The sequence below is a fragment of the Pituophis catenifer genome, unplaced genomic scaffold, assembly GCF_029215685.1.
Source record: "Pituophis catenifer annectens isolate HBS135680 unplaced genomic scaffold, rPitCat1.0.hap2 SCAF_1, whole genome shotgun sequence".
Taxonomy (NCBI): domain Eukaryota; kingdom Metazoa; phylum Chordata; class Lepidosauria; order Squamata; family Colubridae; genus Pituophis; species Pituophis catenifer.
Genome location: NW_027256881.1, coordinates 42,640,510 through 42,660,194, shown reverse-complemented (window position 1 = coordinate 42,660,194; position 19,685 = coordinate 42,640,510). Strand labels below are relative to the sequence as shown.

General features: G+C 36.1%; 1 protein-coding gene across 1 annotated transcript in view; it reads right to left on the bottom strand.

Moving 5' to 3' along the window:
• The window catches only part of THADA (THADA armadillo repeat containing), a 126,682-nt gene that overhangs the window by 33,940 nt on the left and 73,057 nt on the right, over nt 1-19,685 (bottom strand). Inside the window, exons 27-29 of the mRNA XM_070948455.1 lie at nt 17,911-18,000; nt 14,775-14,906; nt 2,350-2,518 (exon numbers count right to left, since the gene is read on the bottom strand). Coding sequence (XP_070804556.1) covers nt 2,350-2,518; nt 14,775-14,906; nt 17,911-18,000 — 391 coding nt within the window. The remainder of the gene's footprint in view (nt 1-2,349; nt 2,519-14,774; nt 14,907-17,910; nt 18,001-19,685) is intronic.

The following is a 19,685-nucleotide window of genomic DNA, read 5'->3' as shown; positions in this document are numbered from 1 at the left end:
TTCGCCCTCTCCAGATGCATAGAGAGGATCTGGAGCCAGGTGAGAAAGAAAAACGGGCCTACCGGGCCATCACATGCCAGGAGGATGGGGGAGGGGGGTCACATGCACATGCGCGGGACAGGGAGCATAGAATTATGAGTGTGGGCACGTGCACGCAAACCTCCCCCCCCTTTCTGGCACGCGATGGCAAAAAGTTAGTCATCACTGTCCTAGGACATAATCATGACATTATTTATACACCATCATCAATATATGCATACTCCAGTTTGATTTATTCATAAAATGGATGATTCATTGATACTTTTTGTGCAGTAGCTGCTTAAAAATGATGTAGAATACCTGACAACATATAAAATTTACCTCCCTAATGATACACGACTGCATGTAAAAATTTAACAACGAAGACAATAAAAGGGTACATCGCCATAATATGTTTTCCTCTCCACTTGACATTAATACTCTTTTTTTTCCCAGCTTCAAAGGAAAGTTTATCTTGGTCAATAAAACTGAACTATAAAAAAGAGCAGCTGCAAGGAAGGTGCAATGAAAAATATTTAATGATAGTGGTTTTTCTGCTTTGATGTCTAGATATTATAACATTCATTCATAATAGCAGCCTTTATAAATCAGCTATGAAGAAGTACAGGTCAAATACTTTTGCCAAGTCAAATAATAAAAATACATGATTAGCAATATTCTTATTTCAAAAGGTCAAGGAAATTAACTGAAAATTCTACTACACAACCTATTAGTTGAAATACATATTATTATGGGGAATATGTCCACAGAAGATGCCCCCAGATACCATAAGATACTGAGTAGTCTTCATGTATAATTGGCTATTTTTGCATGTCACTTTTAAAAATTGTTTTGCCTGTAAAACGATTTCCTACCAACAGGACAGTGAAGGAAATTAATTATTGTGATTTGATTTTTCCATACTTTTAGTTGTTAATTTTTTCAAAAGCAGTCATAGTCCTGGTTCTGACCCATTTTTTAGACTGGGCCCCTTCAATGTCCAAGTGTAGCTCTTGGTCCCCCAAACTGCAGATCCCAAACTAAGCTGTAATAGTAACGTTATATATTAAAGTTGAACTTATCTGTTTTACTCCGTGCCCTCACACATTAAGTTTCCTATGAGAACCATTCCTTACTATCGTGGGAAAAATAATCCATATGAACAGACACACACCATAAAATGCTGCTGCTTTCCTAAGCTACTGCCAAAAAATAGAAAGCAAAATTTCAAAAGACAGGAAAATGCAGGAAAAGAGAATGAGAGCCTAAGCATACGGAGCCAAGAAGGAATTTAAATAATCATATAATACAAATAAAATCTAGGCTTAACTCCATTACAATTTCAAGGAAAAACCCTACCATTAATGTGCATTCCATCCTATCTCCAAATTATATAAGCTTCTATACACTTTGCAATCATACTTCATGTAACTCTACGATGTAGAGCAAAGCAATATTTTCAGAGTGTCTTAAAAGATTCAGAATATATACCTTCAGGAAATTCAGAAAAAGGTAATATAAAGTGTCCAGGGTCATGTCATTTTACTGACCTCGGAAGGATGGAAGGCTGAATCAACCTTGACTCAGGATCAATCAGGATCGAACTCCAGGATGTGGGCAGAGTTAGCCTGAAATAATCACTTAGCAATGGCCTTCCAGAGGTTGCTGAAATACAGATCCCAGTATCCCACCCAATTGGCTATGCTGGTTTGGGGTACTAGGGATTACTGTTCAGTAAAAATGAAAGCTGAGATTTCCCTTATCCTTGACTTAGCAAAAGATGCAACAACTGAAATGACTCATTATGTACGCTGTAGTTATTTTTCTTAAAAGTAATCTTATACTTATATTGTCACTTTGGTATAAAACACATGCCTTTAAAATGAGGTATTTACTTATTAAGTTACAGTTCATGCATATTTATTTTAAAAATTTGTTTAAAAATGTAAAAATAACAATAGTAAAGGAATAAAATAATGAAAATTAACAGAAGTTCAATAATGTGAAATTAAAAAGATGAGCGGAGGGGGCACAGAAAGTACTGGGGGAGGTAGAGTCAAGTAGTTAGTCTAATCTACTAAATCATGATCAAGTGCTTTCCTGCTTTGAGGATCATTTTGAGAATGATCATGAATTATCTCTGGGATTATTTGCAAGCTCAATTATTGAAATAAAGTATGTATCCCATTTTTAATATCTTGATTATGGGAATCATAATCATTTTTAACAGTTAATCATAAGTCTTCCTGTTTTTATCAATTTGGATATTACTTTTTTGTGAATATGTGTTTACTTCACTGATGCTACAGTATGCAAAAAGGCAAAACTCACTTGTAACAGCGTTCCATGAACTGCATTCTGTCGTATACAAGGATCAGTGCTATCTGGAAGGCTGGCTAACAAAGAAGATACTGTCTGTGGCACCACATTTAGCATAACGAAGGGAACAAGGGCTCTTCCAGCTAGTTCACGTGAACGGTACACAGGAGAGTTACCACATCTAGAAGTCAGGAGACAGAAAGGCAGAATTTTTCAGATCTCATGCATACGGAAGGTATGTCAAGAACAGTATTTATAATGAAATATTCAAGAAAATATTTATGCAATCCTTACAAATGCATACATTCCATCTGAAAATGATTTGTGAAATGCGTAAATGGTTTATATACATAGCACTTACCATCTTTGATAAACCTTATCAGATATGGGGATGATAATAATAGGTTTGTTTTGAGCTGACTGGAGTTTTGCGTTGATTTCAGTTTGCATACTTCTAGCGTGCCACAAGATGGCACTACTTGAATTGTATTTTAATTGTGTATTTTATTTATATGAATTATACTCACCTGAAACCTATGCTTTTCACCACAGAGATATACTGGTGATTAATATATAATGAATCCCACTCAAGGTGTCAACTTTAAAAAAATGTTTATATCACAAATCCCACCTAGCAATAAATAGACGACATCATGATAAAGACAAGTTCTAAAAAGGCATGGCAGCTGGCCTAAGTTCAGCTAGGCAGATGATACCAGTTAGAGGTAAGGAGAGACAAAACTCCCTTTTAAGGGATATTTTTTATTATACCGGTAAAAGTAATATAAGATAAAGATGCCCTTACAGCCAAAATAATTTTGTTTCCTGTGAAATGGATACAGAACAAGAATCCCCGTAGTCTTTGAGGTTGCTTTGAGTTGCTACCAATTTCCTGTGTTGGACTGCATAGAACAAAAAACAACTATTATCATTCTACATGAAGCCTATCTTCTGCCATATAATAATTTGTTTATAATACAGGTAGTCCTCGATTTACAACAGTTCATTTACTAACCATTTGAAGTTACAACAGCAACGAAAAAAAATGGCATGACCATTTTTCACACTTGTGACCGTTGCAACATTTCTATGATCACGTGATTTACATTCGGATGCTTGACAAGTGGTTCATATTTATGATGGTTACAATGTCCCGGGATCATGTGATCACTTTCTGTGACCTTCTGACAAGCAAAGTCAATGGAGAAGCCAGATTCACTTAACAACTGTGTTACTAATTTAACAACTGAAGTGATTCACTTAACAAACTTGACAAGAAAGATCGTAAAATGGGGCAAAATTCACTTAACAGATTTCTCACTTAGCAACATAAATTTGGGGCTCAGTTGTAGTCATAAGTCGAGAACTAATACTGTATGGACAATCTTCATTTTAATTGTTGGACCATATTTCATTCAGAGGACCTCATTATTTTGTACATATTTTAAAATCAGCAGATTTATAGGTTCAGTACAATACAACTTTTGAAAATATGGTCCTTACTGGTATGAAATACATATGCTCCTGATATTAGCAGAAAAAAGAAATTCTGCTTACACCACAAACACATTAGAAAATAGTCACTAAAGTATGAGGTATATGTTACAATGCTAACACAATATTGCACTTGCTTTAATGTAGGCGTTCTTCCATTTCATTTATTGGCTTATTTGTAGAAGGCCATATCATGTGGAAAGAAAATGAGCAGCTTAACAAAAGGATTAATTAAAATGAATAGCATTTTACCACAACAGTGCAATACAATTTATCTTAAAATGCTTCCATATTTAAGCTATATTATCCCTATTTATATTAACAGGTTTTTGTAGATGTTTCTTTTCAAATACAATTAACTCTGACATGATTGCTAATGTTTAGTTTCTAATTAGCAGTAACTGTACACTCAAGAATGCCATTTTTTCTCTTCACAATCATTTACAAATGATGATTTCCCAAAGGAATCTGGCTTCAGTTCAGGAGAAAGAATGGAAAATGGGAACAGTGCCAGTGTTTGTGACTGCCAAATATTTTGTCAAAAGGTACTTTCCAAAAGCATGATTCAGAGAGCTTTTTTTTCATAACCACTCTAGAGCTACATTCCACTGTATTTAATTGCATTAGTCTCATTTCACTAACATAATCAAATACACACCATAGGGTCAAGTAACTTGATTTAGTGTGTTTTATTAAAGACATTTTTAAACAGAAGCATAAGCATTCAGAAATCTAAAATTATTTATTACATAATGGCAAATTAAATACAGGTGTGAGTATAACAGTATAATGCATTAAGGAAAAACTAAAATAATTTCAAATTAAGTGCTTAATACTGCAAACACAGAGCTATATAAAACAGGTCTTTATTCCATGTCATGAAATGCCTCTCACAAATATCAAATTAAAGAATAGGTGGCGTTGTCTGAATATTTTTCCTTTTTTTTCCTATGCCACTTCTTTCTCATTCAGTTCTATTCCAAAGCTCAATTTACTGAGTTTATTGATTATAAACTATTTTTCTTCTGAAACTACAAATAACCAAGCCAAGAAGCCAGAAACCTTCTTTTTCCATGCATGTATTTTGCCTTTCCTCCAAGAGAAGAAGTTACCCTTCTCTTTGGTGTCAAACTCAAGGGTGCTTAAATGTGGCCTGCGGGGCCGACCTGGAAATAGCAAAGGACTGGCCCACAGTGCATCTGGCAGCCAAAACAGGGTACTACAATAGGCCGTGCAGGCCGAAAATGATACATGTGGAGGCTGTGCGTGGCCCCCACAACAGCCCCCATGCGCCCCCTTTTCGGTCTGCACGGCTTCTTGCAGCACCCTGCCAGCCAAAATGGGATGCAGGGGGCCATGCGCAGCCCCCCCGTGCCCCATTTTGGCCAGCAGGGTGCTGTAGGAGGTCATCAGTCCAGTCTCCACATACCCCTGGCCAGCCCGCAGAGGAGAACTACAATGCTGATCCAGCCCTCAAAGAAATCCAGTTTGACACCCCTGCCCCAGACATATGAACAGGTACTGTACACCTAGAGACAAATTTGTAACTTATTAGAAATTGTTTTAGACACAATCAAGTACTCATTTAAATTGTTTGTTTATTATGCCACCCATCTCATGGATACAGTGACTCTGAAAAGCTTACAATAATAATTGCTTCTTTGTGTCAGAAGAGGAAGATATAGGCTGTACAATCTTTTGGATTTATTTCCCAAAATGAGATTCCAGGCATACAAGATTGTGAACAAAAAGCCCCTACGCAACTATCTAAAGCAGCTTTATCTTTTCCCAAGAGTTAAATGACAAATAAAAAAATTGAATGTGGGTTATTCTTACTAAACACATTTAAAATTTGCTTGGATTTATTTTTAAAGTATTCATAACTTCTTGGGGGGGGGTCTCTCTTTCTCACTGATTTGAATGAAATTTAGAGGGAAGCTGGATTATTATTAAAAGATGAAGTGTACCAAATTTCAAGAAACAAGCATGAATTGTTGGCAGTGAGACTATGAAATGAAAGTTGGAGCCCCAAAAAAGTACAGAAACCAAGAACAGCATAAGCAAAAAGCAAAGTCAATTGCATACAGCACTAATCAGGACACAACCTGTAGCAAAACTATCCTGGATTTTTTTTATCTGTATTGTATTATCTGATCAAAAAAGACTCATTAATCTTAAAGCATAATTGTTTCATCTGTACTAGAATATTGGTTTCAATAACTTACAGGGGAAGGAAGGGAGGAAGGATATAGCTGCCTAGATACAAGTCTCTAGTGAAGTGGACTGGAGAAATACATTTCATTATTTACCAGCAAAGAATTCCACCTTTTGATTGCTCCTGTACTCCATTCAATTATTCTTTGTGAGAAATTACCAGACATAAATTTATTGAGCAAAAGTAGAAAGAAAAAAAGGCGTCACTGCATAATAGTCCAGCAGATGTAAACAAGTCATAAAACTTCAGGTTGGGTTGCCTATTTTTGCTTCCTTGTTATTAAAGTCACAAAGAAGTCATTCAACAACAGTGTATCTGATTCTGGAGTTCCTGTCTGTAAAACATACTATTTCCTTCTGGCAGTTCACAGTAAACATAGGAAATTGTTTGAATTGTCAAATAAAGTCTCCCAAGAATAAAAGGTGCTAGTAGCAACCATGATTCCTTCATGTTAAAAAATACCAACAATAAATCTAGACTTAACAAGATTGGATTACAATGAAATCTCTCTATGATCTTTCTTCTCACTGAAACTGACTTGGAAGGTTTTTCATTTCCCCTTAAAATTGCTCTGAAGGGACTTGTCTTTTTAAAGTGAATAAACAAAGCAAATCAGACAGGCTTTATCATGCAACACCTGTAAATTCTTGAGGTAAAAGCATAAATGTTGTAATGAAGTAAATGCTCTGTTTGTGTTGTCTGCATTTAACTTTTGCTTTCTCAGAAAAAACTTTAAAGTATGTCATGCCTAAGCATGAAAAAAAATAAACATATTGCCCACATAAGACTTCCCTGAAATCCTGGTAGCCCTGAAGAATCCTTCTGTTGGCTGAAGAAATGTTGCTTCTCCTAAGATGTCTACGTAATACAATACACTATGTAGATGAAATGCACACCAAGCAATTTTCTCTATTCATATCTCTGTAATTTACAATATTCAGAATATACTATCAACCTGATAAAAATCAGGTGAACGTCGTGTAATAATTAACTACTCCTTTAAAGGCTGATTGGGATATAGACTCTACTTTCAGAAGCTGTAGGTGTTTCCATATTTGCTGCTGGACAACACAAATGGGAAAATACTACACTGCTCAAAAAAATAAAGGCAGTGTGTTAAACAACGCAATGTAACTCCAAGTCAATCACACTTCTGTGAAATCAAACTGTCCACTTAGGTAGCAACACTGACTGACAATCAATTTCACATGCTGTTGTGCAAATGGAATAGACAACAGGTGGAAAGCATAGGCAGTTAGCAAGACATCCCCAATAAAGGAGTGGTTCTGCAGGTGGTGACCACAGACCACTTCTCAGTTCCTATGCTTTCTGGCTGATGGTTTGGACACTTTTGAATGCTGGCGGTGCTGTCACTCTAGTGGTAGTATGAGACGGAGTCTACAACCCACACAAGTAGCTCAGGTAGTAGAGCTCATCCAGGATGGCACATCAATGCAAGCTGTGGCAAGGTTTGCTGTGTCTCTCAGCGTAGTGTCCAGAGCATGGAGGCGCTACCAGGAGACAGGCCAGTACATCAGGAGATGTGGAGGAAGCCGTAGGAGGGCAACAACCCAGCATCAGGACCGCTACCTCCGCCTTTGTGCAAGGAGGGACAGGAGGAGCACTGCCAGAGCCCTGCAAAATGACCTCCAGCGGGCCACAAATGTGCATGTGGCTGCTCAAACGGTCAGAAACAGACTCCATGAGGGTGGTATGAGGGCCTGACGTCCACAGGTGGGGGTTGTGCTTATAGCCCAACACCGTGCAGGATGTTTGGCATTTGCCAGAGAACACCAAGATTGGCAACTTCGCCACTGGCGCCCTGTGCACTTCACAGATGAAAACAGGTTCAAACTGAAAACATGTGACAGACGTGACAGGGTCTGGAGACGCCGTAGAGAACGTTCTGCTGCCTGCAACATCCTCCAGCATGACCAGTTTGGCAGTGGGTCAGTAATGGTGTGGGGTGGCATTTCTTTGGGGGGCCGCACAGCCCTCCATGTGCTCGCCAGAGGTAGCCTGACTGCCATTAGGTACAGAGATGAGATCCTCAGACCCCTTGTGAGACCATATGCTGGTGCGGTTGGCCCTGGTTTCTCCTAATGCACGACAATGCTAGACCTCATGTGGCTGGAGTGCGTCTACAATTCCTGCAAGACGAAGGCATTGATGCTATGGACTGGCCCGCCCGTTCCCCAGACCTGAATTCAATTTGGCACATCTGGGACATCATGTCTCACTCCATCCACCAACGCCACATTGCACCACAGACTGTCCAGGAGTTGGGGGATGCTTTAGTCCAGGTGTGGGAGGAGATCCCTCAGGAGAGCTATGATCATCCGCCACCTCCTCAGGAGCATGCCCGGGCGTTGTAGGGAGGTCATACAGGCACGTGGAGGCCACACACACTACTGAGCCTCATTTTGATTTGTTTTAAGGACATTACATCAAAGTTGGATCAGCCTGTAGTGTTTTTTTCCACTTTAATTTTGAGTGTAACTCCACATCCAGACCTCCATGGGTTGATAAATTTGATTTCCATTGATAATTTTTGTGTGATTTTGTTGTCAGCACATTCAACTATGTAATGAACAAAGTATTTACTAAGAATATTTCATTCATTCAGATCTAGGATGTCTTATTTTTCCCTTTATTTTTTTGAGCAGTGTATTTTGCTTACCTATCTAATTTGTAAAGCTCCCTGAATCTAGAAGTCTTACTTATGGTCTTCCAACTAACTGGAGAGTCCTAGTCCAGATGAGGAAATCCTTTGATCCAAATTATCTCTATCTTTCTTATTTAGATAGTATAAATTTATAATTCAGGAATCTGTAATAGGGTACAGAGTCTATTAAAGAGAGAAAAAGAGAGAAAAGGCAGAACTGAATTTCTAACTGCCTTTGAACCTGGAAAACTGCTGGGACACACCACCGCTTCAATATCTCATTTAGTAAAGCTAGAGCCAATACAATCTCCTTGGTAAAGGCTTTTTCTCTAAGGGGCCAGATCTCGCTCTCTCTGACTCTGCAAGCATGACTGGCAGGTCTGCAAGCCAAGGAGGATGGTGCCAGTTCACAAGCAAAGATGCCACTAATAGTCTGCCGCCACTGCCATTCCAAACACTCTGCCCCAACCCCTCAGTCCCATTCCTTGCTCCAGGAACTCAGCTGTGGCTTGGCCCTGACTATCTGCTGCCCACCCACCATTCTATTCTTAGCTTGAAGAGCTACAAAAAGCAAGTTGTGGCTGTGGAATTCTGGCAGTTGGTCTATCTACCTTAAAGTTGTTCAAGTTGGGAAACACTGAACTAGATATTTATTGCATTTCACAGAGCTCATTTCTCCATACCAATATGAGTTCAATTACCTTTGTTTTGCAATTTGTTAAAGCCATATGGAATTTATTACATTTTTTTCTTTTTTAACTATTTCATTGGTTTTCTTCACAATAAAGGATAATTCTGCCAACTTGAAGCTATTTCAAAACTAATATAAAGCAAATGAAAGCAATTGCTTTTTTGTTATATTGTAGTTATCTTACTGATGTCAACAATAGAAATATGAAGAACATGAGAACCTCACTCAGTGGTGACTTTAGGAAAAACATTATTTAGGGTGACCAATGTTTTCCACTGAGGAAAACCCCAAATATACAGATCTAAAGCAATGAGCAACAGTGAAGTTGATTCAACAGAATAGTCAAGTTTGAAAGTGATTATTCACTTTTCCCAATAGAAACTAAGGTTTAATAAATAGTGGAATGGACTAGATGAGGTTGACTCTTCCTCAGTGGAAGATCACATAGTCTACATTTTGTTTCCATTAGCTCATAAGAATTTTAAGCAACAAACATAAAGAACATGTTATTTACTCCTGATTAAGAGCCTTGTAATTGCTCTTACTGACTGAGAATCTTAAACATGTGTAGCACATTTTGTTAAGAGAACATGGAGCCTGCAAACAGATCCATTTTTTTTAAGATTAAATTTCAAGGAATCTGACTTGGCACTCTCCACTGTTATAACTTTCCCCTTCCCCTACATAAGAAAGTTTATCTTGGAGGCAAATAAAAATAGGATTATGCAAATATTCAAGACAAATATATGAACCATTGAACCATAGACATTCAAACTGAACTAACTAACCCCATTAGTATTCAAGTCAATTTTAAATGGGATCACTCATTTCCGACTCCCATAATGAGCTAAAACAAAATGCAACAGATTACAAAGTCACAAAATTACCATTGGAATATTTTGTATACAAACATACACACACACATACATACATATAGTTGCACTCAGAACTATATTATGTATAGTTGACTCAGAAACATATTATCTATTCTACCTGGCACAATCTTAATTTACTTTCTATTTTTAAACAAAATAAAACAGAAGTCAAGGGCGATGCTATTTGCACATTTCTCAAGGTGAGATATGACTTGCCTCAGCAAACAAATAGCTAATCAAGTTACAACATCCAAATCCACAGTCCATATTTATATTTCTATCAATATTGACCAAGTTGAAAAGATGAAAACCCCACGTTTGAAGCATAACATCATCTAGTTTCAAGCCCCTTCATTAAATATTGGCTCTGCCACCCCTAAAAACTATTTAGATAAAACATGTTAACTTGCTTTAAAAGCAAAAAGTCATGGTTTTAACTTGACAAATTACTAAGCATTTATTAACATTAATTATTTCCTTTACATATTTTATAACATCACAAGGCTGAAAATTAACAGCTTTTGCATTACTTTTAATCAAATATTGCATATTAGAACTAATGCCAAGTTGCCCTATCAAAATATTTTCCCATTCTTTCTTAATGCAATTTATGAATGAGCTAGTGTGTGGCATAAGCTATAGATTATGATTTAGTGACACACGTCATCTGCCTCTTGACAGGAAAAAGTATATTTTAGCCCCTTTGCCCAATGCTATCATTACGCCCCAAAAAAATATATTAGCAGGTACTCCCTCTGACAGCCATACAGACTACCCTAAACATTTGGGACCATTAGGATTCTCATATACATTCTCATATATGTTGCACTTCTGTGTCTAGTTCTTGACAACACAGTAAAAGAACACTGAGGAACTGTAGTTTGTATAAAATATTATACAAAGATCATTTAAAGGAACTTGATAAGTTTAGCTTAAAGAAGAGAAAAGCTAAGCAGAGACATGATAACAGTCTTCCAATATATCAGTGGTTCTCAACCTTCCTAATGCCGCAACTCTTTAATACAGTTCCTCATGTCGTGGTGACCCCCAACCAGGGGGTTCTAAAATTTTTTACTTCAGTTCTGTGGGCGTGTCTTATTTTGCGGGCGTGGCTTGGAAGTCATGTGACTGGGTGGGCATGCCTAGCTGGTCATGTGACCGGGTGGCCATGGCTATGTGTATAGGGACTACCTCTCCTCACACTTATGACCATCCTCACATTTATGCCCGTGCAGCATTCTTAACAACCATGTCACTCATTTCACAACTGCTTCTCTTCACCATAGTGATAAGATAGGGCAAAAAAACGTAAAATGTGAGGACAGTCGTAAATTCAAGGACTGGTCAAAAGTGTGAGGACCAGTCAAAAATAACTTTCAGCCCTCTGAGTAGTCCATATGCATAAAAGGATACAGCAATAGAGAGGGATGAAGGAAGGGAAGGGAAATTAGAGTAGGAGTAGGAGGGTAAGAAAGGGAGGAAGAGAGGAGGAGAAGGAGAAAGGAAGAGGAAGTATGAAGGAGAAGAAGGGGGGGGGAAGAGGTGGTAGGTTTGAGGAGAAAGATTGCTGTACAATAAAAAAGATGAAAGGGAAGAAAACCAACCCCAAACAAATATAAAGATATTAAGATAAAGAATGAATTATTAAACTTTAAAGAATAAAAGAGAACAAATATGAATAAATAGCAATAATTAGAAACACACATACAAACATACAATGTATTTTCTTTGAACAGAGTATTTGGCCGGTTCACAAATTTAACCAGTGTTTAGTCATTTCAATTAAATTTACAATTTCTATATTTTCTTTTTGCCATATTTATTCCTCATCTATTTTTTAAAAAAACCAATATTACCCTTTATCCTCATCTCTAATCTTAATCAAATTCAATTTTTCCCTTCTATTCTATATTATACCCCTTCCCATTGTCATCTATTTTTATATCCATCCTCACATTGGTTAATTATGTAATTATGTAATACAGTTGTTTAATACAAATTCAACATTTTAATATAAATCAATTAGTTATTTAACTATCTTTTTTGTATATCAATCAATATGAACATGAATATTCAAATTATTTCCATGCAATCCAATTTCTTACAAATTAATTAATTATATTTACCAATAATAATAAACCAAATAATTTCCCCCATATATTCTTCCAAACCACAACTTAACCATTTCCGCTTTCAACACAATATACAATTAATAGTATCTCAATTATTACAATTCCCTAGTTAAATAGAGCTTTTTTTCTTTTGTGTTTTAAAATCTTGAACCTCCTCTTTTGCCCTAAATTTCCCATTGTTTGCAGTTTTGCACCTACCTTTTTTGGTGAGGAAAAAGAAAAAGAAATATCTCTGCCTCATTTTGTCACGTTGCAACAAAGACCCTGCTTTACTTTTAATTTCATTTTTCAGCATGGGGAAAAAAAATCTGCTCCTCTCTTTGCAGCTAGCAACAGAGCCCTCCGCAAAACAGCTGAGAGCAAATCAGCTGAGAGTCCGAGGCTGATCAAATCTACTTATAGTAATTAACCTATGCTGAAGCTGAAAGGGGCTGTTTTTTTCTATTTTTGCAGGCACCGGTCTTCTCATTTGTTTTCTTTTAACACTGATCAGATGTAGGGCGGACCTTTGAAGCCCCGCGGCAAGAATTTAAACAGTTTTTTTTCCTCTAGCCATCAGCTGGGACTCCGGAGGCAGCAATAGATTGGGAGTGGGCGGGGTAAGCGAACGGCCGGCGATCCAACAGAGCAGAGAGTGAGGGTGAGTGAAGGCATGGGGGAGGCGAGAGAGGGCTTTGGCGACCCCTGTGAAATGGCCGTTCGACCCCCAAAGGGGTCGCGACCCCCAGGTTGAGAATCGCTGCAATATATGATGGAATGTATTACAGGATCGAGGAGATGGAAAAATTCTCGATGGCACGTGTTGTAAAGACAAAGCTCGTGAGAGGAAGTCAAAAGGGAGAGACACAATCTTGAAATAAGGAGAAATTTCCTGACTACAAGAGATATTAAGTGATGGAACAGCTCCATCACGGGAGGTTTTCAAGAAATGATTAGACAGCAATTTGTCTGGAATGGTCTGAAGATTCTTACCCTGGGCAGGATATTGAACTAGAAGCCCTTCTCGGTCCCTTCCAACTCTAGGATTCAATGATTCATAGTATTCAGTGGGGAACAGTATTTTTTAAATATCGTTTATTCCCAATTGTTTCTGCCATTCTATATTTCTAATTGCCATTCTTTATTTGACATTCTTTCTCTCTTAAGCAATTGCTTGATCTTTTGTTATTTTGATACGTTTTTAATCTCTTTGTACACTGCCCCAAATTACTCTGGGATTGAAATTAATCAGAAATTAATTCAATAAATGAACAAATGAAGAATTGAATGAAATTATTGCTTCAGGGAATTCGAAGGGGCCATTTAAACATATACAGGATTTCAAATTAAAGTAATCACAATAAATGGCTAATGAAGCCCCATTTGAACACCATCCAACAAACAGGAGCCAACATCATTCTGGGTCGCTCTTATTGTTGGGAATTTTTTTCTAATATGCAATTAATAAGTGCCTTTGACTCTTCCGTCTATTGATTAAAATTAGCAATAACCAATAAATTTAAATGTTTGCTTTTAAAACCAATTGAAGTTGAGCCCTATTTAAGAACTACAGCCCATCATGCAATGGAACTAAGACCATGTTGAAAGCATAATGCCTGTAGCAAAACCTACAGCAAACAATGAATCAATCAAAATAAATGCATGGTAAATCAGAATTAACCAGCATTTAAAAGAGAAGATAGAAATCCACATATAGTAAAAACAGACCAAAACTGCTAACAAAGACAAATAAGGGCATATAGTGTTCCATGTGCTAGAGACAGAAAAGTAGGAAAAACCAACCATGTGGTATTTACATTATGATAAACATACTTACATGTAGTATCTACTAGATTAAAATGCAATTTTAATATCATAATGAATAAGAGTTGTCTCATTTAATAAGGAGAACCAAGTAATTTTACCACACAAATTACCGAGATTTGTGACGAAAATAAAATGATTTATGCATAATTCATTTAGAACACAGCAAGTTTTAATTCAATTTTTATTAAATGAAAAATTCCATGTGGAGAAATTAAAGTATTCAAGATCTAATTAGAAATGGTATATCCAGTGTCTTGTGTGTGTGTGTGTGTGTGTGTAGTGCCGTAGGTACTTTACTGCAAAATCATTTTGTTTAGCCTCTCAAGAAAATTAATCTTCTCTCTCACTTTTGCCTTTTGAAAAAGTACTTTTGGGACAATCATGACCTGGATATCTGAGAATCTCCATAGACATGCTACATTATACTTACATTTGCTAAAAAAAAAAAAATGTTGTAAATGAATGAATGAAAACGGTATTTTAAACTAATAATACTTTGCATAAGAAAATTAACTACAAACTTTCTCAAGGAAAACTAAGCATTAAAAACGCAACTTACCTCAAAATAAGAGGAACAAAGGAAGCCATGCTAAGGGCAGAATATGTGCCATCCATTGGTGAGGGATACAGCTTACTCAAGACCAAGAGCAAGAGAAATAAGCCTGGATGAAGCTTCAACTCTTTAGTTTTACTACATGAAAATATGCAAAGTTTGTCTGAATTATAATATTGATTTCTCAATTGAATGTTCATATAGATAAAGGGCCAAATGTTAAGAATAGAGTTTCATAATAATGGACCAAATTTATTTACTTTTACATGTTTTAAAATGCACACAAGCATACAACCCAAATATATTGCAATAAAAGAACATAAATAAAGAATAAAGGGCAGTAACTATATTGAATTCTACTGTATAGTGCAATATTAATGTAATATTGGGTTTTCAATTCAGTGGTATAGAATATGAAGGATGTGTGTTTGTGTCTACACTATAGATGGCATTTAATTTCATTGTACGAGGTGCAATGACAATAAAGTAAACTAAACTAAACATATTTTAAAAACTATTTTTTTCTCTATAGGAAAGTTGAATATCAAAACCACCAGTAAAAAAAAAAATCAATGTGAATTTTGTCTTAAAATTTGAAAATAAAACTGAATTTAAAATTAATCTTAAAATCATTTTAATGCAGAATGTCATCTTTTTATGTTCAAAAAATACATAAGAATGAAGAGAATGGAAACCGGAAACATCACGGCGAGACTGGCTGGAAATTAGCGGGCTCCGATGAGCCTGGCGAAAATCCAGCCAGACAAACCGCTGTCAGGGGGGTGAGTGATTGGCCAACTCACAGGTAAAAAAGGAAATTTCTTTTTAAAAAAAAACTTTAAAAGATCCCGGCAAGGAAACAAGCGGCTAATTGGCACTTGGGAATTTTAATGGAGGGAAAAGAACAAAAAGGAAGCCAAAGTATTAAAGCCCAGAAAAGAAAACTTTATATTTGGATTTAAAATTGGACTTGGAGAAATTAAAACCAATATATGAAAAGGAAACCCGAGGGAAAGTATTTTTTAATGAAGATTTGAAAGAATTTTGACAGTTTTGAAGTATGAAGGAAGAACAAAGAGGAGGTTAACATATAAAGCCCAAGAAAGGAAATTTTACAACTGAAATTTTAAAACTGAATTTGGAGAAATTAAAAACAATAAAAGGAAAAGCAATTTGAGAGAAAGTATTTTCTACGTGGATTGAAAATACTTTTGTAAACTGGATACTTTGTTATTCTGAGAACTGTGGATTGGAGAGAGACATCTGCTGGTGGAAAGAAAGCACTACAACGATTGACTTGAAAATTCAAGGAAATTATTATAGTGACCTTGATCATTACAAGAGCTGTGAGAAATTTTAAGAAGTATTTGTTTTGTTCTAAGCTGCTTGGTCTCGACTTCTAAAGGAGGTGGACAATAATAAAGCTTTAAGTTGGAGTGGATTGGACAAACATTTGTACTGGATATTATCTTTAAAAAAAAGAAACTATATGGACTAAAATTTTAATTAAATATAAGTGGAAATACTAATAATCTTTTAAACTAATAATATGGAGGCTTGGATGTGTGAAGAATTAATTGAGATGCTTAAAAAAGTGCATGAATCAATAAAGGGTAATAAAAAGTCAGAAATTTTGTTAGAGCACACAAAACAAGAAAAAGAATATAAATGAGAAACAAGAAAATAATATTGAAGGAAAAAGAATTGAAGGCAAAATGTTAGATGATTATACTGGGATTTATAGTGGCAACAAAAGAATGGACAGGGGGGAATATTTCCCCCCCCAAAAAAAACAATCTAAGGGAAGAGAAGGAAATGGGAAAAGATTGGGTAACAGCAGAGGGCAAATTATGCAAATGATGGACTCAAAAGTTAGAGAAAGGATTCAGGAGAAAAGATATAATAAATATAAATATAAAAAAAAGAAGAAGAAAAGAAAATGGGATGAAAGGAAAAAATCATTAAGAAGTGGAATTCTGGTGAGACCAGGAGAAAATGGCTAAAAGGGGAAAAACAGTGGAAAGGAGGAAGAGAATTAAGATATATATTAGTAGGTCTAAGGGAACTATATTAATAATAGTAATTGTGAATGTAAAAAGTAAATATGATGTTTATTGTGTATTGTAAAATGGAACAGCAGATGAAATATGAAGTGGTAATTAGGTTTAATTATGAAAATAATTGAAATTAAGATACAAAATTTAAATGTAAAAAAAGTGTGATGGGGATTTTGAAATAATATGTTGCAAATGAGGAAATAAAATAATTAATGGATGCTATAATAGAAGTCAGGAATTAAGGGCGGAGAGTGATATTGCTTATTATGTATTAAGAAGCGATAAGATAAGATGTGGAAGATCAATTAAGTTAAAGGGTTTCAATGTAAGAATTGAATAAAATGAAGTTTATTGTTTATAACCAAAAAATGTGATGGGGATTATAAGAAATATATTTTATAAATGGAGAAATAAAATAATTAATTGAAGCAATGCTAAGAAATTAGGATTTGAAGGGCGGATGGTGATACTGTTTATATATTAAGTATTAAGAAAAGATTAAGATAAGATAAAAAAATAGAGAAAAAAGAATATTATGGCAGAAAATGAAATATATAAATTGTATCTGGAAAAAACAAAAAACGATTGGAATAGATTATAAAAATCAATATATAATTGTTATAAGTTGTAAAAGATGTGATCCGGTCAATACTCTATTCATAAAATATGTATGTAAAAGAAAAATTTAATAAAACTTGTCTTTAAAAGAATGAATAAAGGGAATAATTAATTGATTTTAAAAAGTGTTCAAAAGAGTTGTGAGTAATTTAAAAATTTATCAAGGAAAAGTACTTCAGAACTAATCATTAAGGCAATCTACATTTTTCAGGCTTCCAGGCAAAAATACCATAAACTCTAATAAATACTACTTAAAGAAACCACACTTTTATTCAGGCTGACATGGATGCCTAAAAAAACAAAAAGTTAGTATTTTTTATGAACAGCAGAGAAATAACATGGTCATGCCAGGTCTGAAGTACTTTTTCCAAATAATTTCTGAAGAATGTCCAACTAATTTTATCCTACCAACCCATTTTCTGCTTCTCTAACAGTTTGTTGTGATACATAACAATGAGTTCTCTTACCTGTCTGCTGTACTGGTTATTTGTTCTAATTGACTGAGCAAAAATGGATAAAGACTTGGAAATCGAGTAAAGAACTCCCTTCCTGTCATTCTGTAGAAGAATATAAGAAAATTAGTAGTTTACGACAATGCACTGTTTTCAAGACTTTGTCCTCTAGATTTATAGTTAATTATGCACAATCTAAACAATTCAATAGTTCATGTTAATCAAAACATGTGAAAGACACTATAAAATATGTATAAACAATTAACAATATTCTATGAAATAATTATTTATTAAGAAATAATTTAATTATAATTTTTTATATTTCATTTTTAATTATATTTAAAAAGTAACATTGAAGAATTTGTCACATTAGGCATTTATTTCATTGAAAAACTCATTTAACACAATTGTGGAATGTCATTCCATCATTCCAAATCATCTCACCTATTGATGAGTTATGGCAGGGATGTCAAACTCAAGGCCTGTTGGCCAAATCTGGCCTGCGGGGTGCGTGGAGCTGGCCCATGGGGCCACCCTGGAAACAGCAAAGGACCGGCCTGGGATGATTCTGTCAGCAAAAATGGAGCTCGGGAAGACCACGTGCGGCCCCCCAAGCTCTGATTTCACTGGCAGAGGGCTGCAGAAGGCTGATACAGCCAAGAATGGGGTCCAGGGGTGCACGCATACCCCCACCGATCTCCATTTTCACTGGCAGAGGGCTAGCAAAACAAACTAAAAACAAAACAAAAGGAGAAATGTTTCCCCTTTTGCATTTGAGCATGCAAGAAGGGACGGGAAAAAGGAAAGATAAAGAAAAAGAAGGAAAGATGGGAAGACAGCAAGGAAGGAAAAATAAGGAAACGGGAGGGAAGAAGAAAAGAGAATGAAGAGGGAAGGAAAAAAGAAAAGGGAGGGAGGGAGGAGATTATAATGAGAAGGAGGAACTGAGGGAAGTCCTGCCTTAGCTCTTGGCCACCACAGGTGCCCCCGACATGAGTGACATTGAACTGGCCACGCCACTCTGGCCATGCCTACCCCAGCCACGCCCAAGGACAAACACAACCCTGATGCGGCCCTCAATGAAATCGAGTTTTGAAACCCCTGAGTTACAGCAATCTAGAATAAGAGAATCTGCATCCAGCAATGTAATGTACTTTGATCAGAGTTTATTATTTTAATGCTTCAGCTTTTAGAGGAAACTCCCCACCACTAAGTTTAATAAAGCAGCAGCTGAAGTGCTAGAACAAAGGAGCAGAACTGTTATTGGATTGAAAATAATTGATAGCAAATGGAATATGGCAGGACTGAATAGTTCCCCCATATAAAAGCTTCCTACAGACAGAAATTCAAGTCCAGGTACAGGAGAAATCTTTCTTTCGGTATAATTTTACATATGTAAAGTACATTTCTTTATTCCTTGGTATATAATACTTTAGAACAACTATACCATCTGAGATTTAAAACTTAATAAATCTAAATTGTTTCATAAAAAAGAAAAAGTTGTAGCATAGCGGCTGGGGAATTCTAGGAGTTGAAATCCACACATCTTAAAAGTTGCCAAGGTTGAAAAACACTGAGCTACAGTGTAGATCCGGGGTCCTCAACCTTTTGGACCTCAGGGAGCACTAAATTCATAATTTTAAATCCTGCAGGCCACTAAAATGATCTGCCTAATGATGGCTGGGTGAGCATGGCTAGGTGGGCATGTGACTGGGTGGGCATGGCCAACTCGATGTCACTTGCATCTAGGGGCACCTCGCCAGCCTCTACTCGCCCCTCCCCACCCAGCC